This window comes from Helianthus annuus, chromosome 3 (genome assembly GCF_002127325.2).
Source record: "Helianthus annuus cultivar XRQ/B chromosome 3, HanXRQr2.0-SUNRISE, whole genome shotgun sequence".
In the NCBI taxonomy this organism is placed as follows: domain Eukaryota; kingdom Viridiplantae; phylum Streptophyta; class Magnoliopsida; order Asterales; family Asteraceae; genus Helianthus; species Helianthus annuus.
This window is the reverse complement of record NC_035435.2, coordinates 82,959,080-82,965,027: the sequence shown is the minus strand read 5'-3', so window position 1 is coordinate 82,965,027 and position 5,948 is coordinate 82,959,080. Positions and strand designations below refer to the sequence as shown.

General features: G+C 32.8%; 1 protein-coding gene across 1 annotated transcript; it reads right to left on the bottom strand.

Moving 5' to 3' along the window:
- Nucleotides 1-3,653: 3,653 nt before the first annotated feature.
- Nucleotides 3,654-5,682, bottom strand: LOC118490432. Its single transcript, XM_035988071.1, has 4 exons — nucleotides 5,193-5,682; nucleotides 4,369-5,087; nucleotides 3,864-4,239; nucleotides 3,654-3,748 (listed from the first exon to the last, which is right to left on the bottom strand). Exons 1-4 carry the CDS (start codon nucleotides 5,680-5,682, stop codon nucleotides 3,654-3,656), a joined length of 1,680 nt encoding a protein of 559 aa, XP_035843964.1.
- Between the last annotated feature and the right edge of the window lie 266 nt (nucleotides 5,683-5,948).

The following is a 5,948-nucleotide window of genomic DNA, read 5'->3' as shown; positions in this document are numbered from 1 at the left end:
GTCATCTTGTGCGATCCATTGTGTCTTTATACATTTCTTATGTTTAGGATCCTTTGTAGAATAACTTGACCTTATATGTATAACTAATTAGCACATATAATTTAATCGGAAAATGGTTTGTTATAACCTAGCGTGACTCCATATAATATAATCTAAACCAACTCAGTGACATGTTAGTGGATGACTATCATATGCATGTCATATAACACACAAAAAAAAAACTTGTTATAACTTGATGTGGCTTTGTGTTACCCGAACCAACTCACTAACACATGACATTGTCATGGACCATTAGTGTACCAATACAAGTAATTAAACACCAAAAGATAACTTGATTTTTAGTGTACTAAAAATCATATGTGTGTAATGTAACACCAAAATGACTGTATTATGACCTAATATGTCTATGTATAAACTCAATAACACATTACAAGGCTTGTTATGGTGTATCAATAAACCGATCATCATAAGCATTTAACTTAAACCAATATGGGGTATCGACCAGGTAATTGCCCCTATGTATACCCTCGGGTAAACCTGTTAGTTTATTAATGATACCCATTGGGTTTCTTATCGTGTAATTATTAATCAATTATACTTCGCAAGTTGAGTATTAGAAAAAAAAAGCATTCAAAATCGAATAACTTAATAAAAATAACCATTGATTTCAATCAAAATTTAATCAGAACGGGTCATTCATCTTCGTCGATTCAAAGATATTTATTTCGGATGCATATGGATTAAATTAGTCACACACCTTCGTATCAGTATGCAATTTTTTTTGGAGAATGCAAACTTTTTAGGTACTAATCTATACTATATAATAAAAGAAACCACTTTAAGGACACTTGTCATCATATTAGGCAATCTCTCATAGATAGATATTATTTTAGTTTAATCTCTTTTAATTAATTATAGATAACCCTCCTACTAAATATTATTACTTAATATCTTATGGATAACTATTATTTAGTTTAATCTCCTTCTCATTTATAATATTATTTATTTGAATTAATTACATTTGAACGTTTTGTTTAGTTTGTATAAAATAGATTTTACGAAACTTAAAATAAAATTAACTAATTTTATTTATCATTTATACATTTGTGGAGTTTTAAATAAAGGGTTAAATTTATTGAGACTTCGTTATCAAATTGTGCAATAATAGAAAAATCTATTTTTATCACGAAAACCAAACTTTGTATCAATATATTAAATATTTTTATTTTCACTATACAAAATTACATTTACTCGACCCATGTAATACATGAGGTTTTTTAAGATATAACTTTTTATTATTTGATATATAAAATTATATTTATTTAATTCGTACAATACACGGGGTTTTTTTAGGATATATATTTTTTTATTTAGTACAGAAAATTACATTTATTCAACCCGTGTAATAAATGAGATTTTTTAAAGATTTATTATTTGGTAAACAATATTACATTTATCAAACCCGTGTAATACACGTGGTTTTAAATATATATATATAACTTTTATTTTTGGTATATAAAATTACATTTATTCAACCCGTATAATATGGTTCTTATAGATTTAACTTTTTATTTTTTAATATATAAAATTATATTTATTCAACCCGTGCAATAAATGAGGTTTTTAAAGATATGTTGTTTTATTATTTAGTATATGAAATTTATTTATTCAACCCGTGTAATACACGGGATTATAACCTAGTTAAATGATAAAAAAATATAATTCACGAAATAAGGACAAAAGATATAATATAATATACAAAGAAATATATAGTAATCAAATGTGAATGATAGTGTTATAGACTTTCTTTGATAAACAAATGTAAATAAGACTCATAACAAAAATCTAGTAATCTAGTGTGAATAGTATACAAGGATTTCATAGCAAAAATATGGATTATAATATATATATATATATATATATATACTAGGTTATCACCCGTGAATACTCACGGGTTGGAAATCTTTTTATGTAACAAAAATAAATATACATATATTAAGAAATGAACATTGAATGATGAATAACGAAGATTGATTAATAATATAAAAAAATACTTTGAAGTTCTAAAATAATTCAAAATGTTAACCTACAAATTCCCAAAGATCTCTTTGTAAACTACGTTCGTCGTTTTATTTGTCGGCCTCCCATCCTTGTCAAATATTAAAAGCTTGACGCCATCTTTAGTCTTCACTCTGGACAACGCAACATACAATTGGCCATGTGAAAATATAGGGTCTCTCAAGTAAAGACCGACTCTTGATAGAGATTGTCCTTGAATTTTGTTAATAGTCATCGCAAAGCATACGGTTATTGGAAACTGCCTCCGTTGAAACTTGAAAGGTATTTTCTTGTTAGACGGTATCATGTTAATTCTTGGAATGTAAGTTCTCAAAACAACATTACCTCCCGATAATATCTCAGCCTTGATAACACGTTTACAAAGACGTGTAATTTGAAGACGCGTACCATTACATAAACCGTTTTGCTGATCAATATTCATCAAAAGCATCACTGGAACACCCAACTTTAATACCAATCTATGATTTGGTAATCCTGAAACCTTCACACTGTTTAAAACCTCAGGATTATATAAATCTTAGTGTAATGGATCATTGATTTCCTAAGTCGGGCATATACTATCCGAGCTAAGATACTCTACTTCTTCACCGGGAAACAATGCAAGTAAACGATCATTGATACCATGAACAACTTCATTCTTAAGTGCGAGTATGGCTCTCTCAGAAAAGTAGTCTCGATCTTTAAAACGGTCAAGAACTGAAGGATATACAAAGTCGATCAAACTTTGAATTGGATCAGTTGAATCAGTTATTAAAAGATCGTTTGGTATTTCTATAGTTGCCTCGCCATCGTTACCATTACCAACATTGCCTTCGCCAACTTCAAGAAGCCATTTAGCAAACTCGTGTATCTCCTGTATGTTTGAGCTACTGGCTCCAACAGATAAACGTATGTTCCTTGTCAATTTTAACACCTTGCAACTCGACCAAATGTAGGATGAGCATAAAGAGGCATGTACGATGTCTTGCTTGCTTCCATTTTGAACAACCGGTAGGATTTGTCTAAAGTCACCACCAAAGACAATAGCCTTTCCACCAAATGGAATTTCAGAATTTCGTGAATCACCAACACTCAAAACATCCTTCAATGTACGGTCAAGAGCCTCGAAAGCATGTTTGTGTACCATTGGCGCTTAATCCCAAATAATCAACTTGGCTTCGTTTAGAGGATTAGTGATTTCAGTATTAGGTTTAATATGGCAAACCGAATCTTCATTAAGATTAATTGGAATATGAAATCGTGAATGAGCCGTACGACCTCATGACAACAACAATGATGCAATACCACTTGAAGCAACATTAATAACAATCTGTCCATTGCATCTAATGCAAGTAGCTAATGTTTTCCACAGAAAGGTCTTACCTGTACCACCGTAACCGTACAAAAAAAACACCACCATTCCCACTTCGAACAGCATCCATAATCTCGTTAAACACTGCTCTTTGATCATCATTTAAAGAGCTATGAAGATTATTGAACTCAGCACTAAGTTGATCAGTGTCCCAAGAAAGCTCCTCGTTTATTAGATGATTGCTCTCGTGTATTACAGACTCATCGTCAGGAACAGGCATTGGTCAGAATCTGCGCAAACTTGAACCATTACGAAGAAGATATTTTTCAATTTTAGACAACGTTATATTCTTTATACGTTCATCTGAAACAACCAATCCTACAAAAAAATAAAATATATTTAATATAATGTAAAACTTTGTTGATATAAGTATAAATCATTAACGACGAAATAAATTTTATGTCACAAAAAATATCAGCAGATTAAAAAGTACCTCTAATGTCAGTATCCTTCCGCATATTGTATAAAATGTCTTCGGACAAAAACTCCCACGTCTTATCCCAAACAACTTTAGGTCTTGATAGCGTATTAGACAATAGTAGTGTACCAAATAAACAACGCAGATAATTACCATTTCCTGTGAAACTGGCTTCTTTAATACACTCAATATATTCATTGTCATCGTCTAACAGCCCACGTGCATAACACGCATCTCTAAAGGTAGGATACACAACACCATCATAGGTTCGGATTTCTTCAAAGGATCGTGGTCCTCTAACCTTAGTTAGAAGAATTCTTAGGAAATAAGCCTCACCAAGAGAAGGAGACACAGAATAAATTCTCCCAACCGAAACATGAGTTTTACGCGGCTGCCAACACCGATCCTTTTACTTCCAGACATATTTTCCTGGAAACTCAACATAAGTAAGTTCCCTTGCTTCAGGTTCAGAATCGTTGTTGTTCATGTTCATCCATCCTAGAAAAATTGAGGAATTTACTTGAGGTTTGTTTAGGACATCTTCGATATCATCTTCACCACTGAATACAACATTTTGTTGGTCTGGAAGATGAAAAGGTAATCTCATAACAGACGGATACCTATAATGAACCTCATTGGCAAATATTCTCCAGCTTGCTTCACATGCGGAAACATATCTAGCATCATAATATTCTTTAATTTCATCTTTGGGGATCTCCTCTTCAGTTCCTTTATCTGAATCAACAACAGCAACAGTCGCTTTGTCTGGTCCTTTATTAATGTATTTAAACAAATACTTAATTGAACCAGCCTGATTGCACCACTCGACATTGATGTGCGCCTGATATCTTTTAAGAAGCTTTTTGTTGTATGGAACGACGCTCCTATTGTCCAATGTAACACCTTTCTTCACAACTGTGTGACCCGAATCTCTTCTTCTATAAACGGGAAATCCATCTGAATCAATGGAAGTAGCTTCCATAAACCTCTTTGGAAATTTTTTAGAACAACGGTTGCCTACCATGCATGGACATTTCAAATTAGCGTGTCCACAAGGACCATGAATCATAAAGTCACTCACAAGAGAATACAATTCAGGATCTTCATTCTTATCAGGAATCTCAGCTGAGATAAAGGGATCGATGTGTTCAACAGTAGGAAGCTTATGATCAGCTTTCATAAATAAGCATATATGCGCATGTGGCAAACCACGTTTTTGAAACTCGACAGTATAAACAACTACAGAAAAAAAATGATTAGCATAAAGTACTAACAAAAAATGTATGTATGACTTTAGCATATGTATAAAGTGAAATTGGGTGTAAATAAATACTAATCACATACCTGCATTAATATCACCAAAAATCTTTTTTTCCTTCATGTCTTTTATTAATGCATCAAGTTTCATCTTAAACAATCGACAAAGAATGTCAGGTCTGTCTTCTGGCTTAATTGATGAGTCACCAATAAACCTTACCATTTCGGGCCATTTCGGATTACATGTAATTGTTATAGAGAAATCGGGATACCCATACGTCCTACATAAAGCCATAGCATCCAGGTAGTTTTGCATCATATAGCGAGATCCACCGGTAAACGATGACGGTAATATAACAGGTTTTCCTGTATGAGAGAAATCACTTTGTCCACCTTCTTGAACTTTTTTAAGACTGTTAAATGATTCACTTCTTAATTTTGTTTGCTGAAACAGCCGCTCACTTTCGATCATTGTGTATGCGTTGACTAAAAACTGCTGAAACAACCTCCTGGCATTAAGGATTAAAGAGAACTTGTTGTCCCTATCCTGAATCCTATAAGCAAAAAATTCTCTCATTGTACAATTTGGTCGTGTCTTCTTTGTGTTAGGACCAAAATCCCTATGCGGAATGTTAATCCTATAGCCATCGTCACCATACGGAAAAAGAATTGGATACTGTAGAGCAAGGTAGGAAGGATGTAGCTTGCTAATACGTTTAAGAACTCCTGACTACTCTTCAACAATAATATGACGATGATCTATCGTCTTATCCATATCGCCGACAATTAAAGCAGCAATTTCAGAAGACGTAGGTAAGTTGTAAGTCCTACCGTCCCGATCTC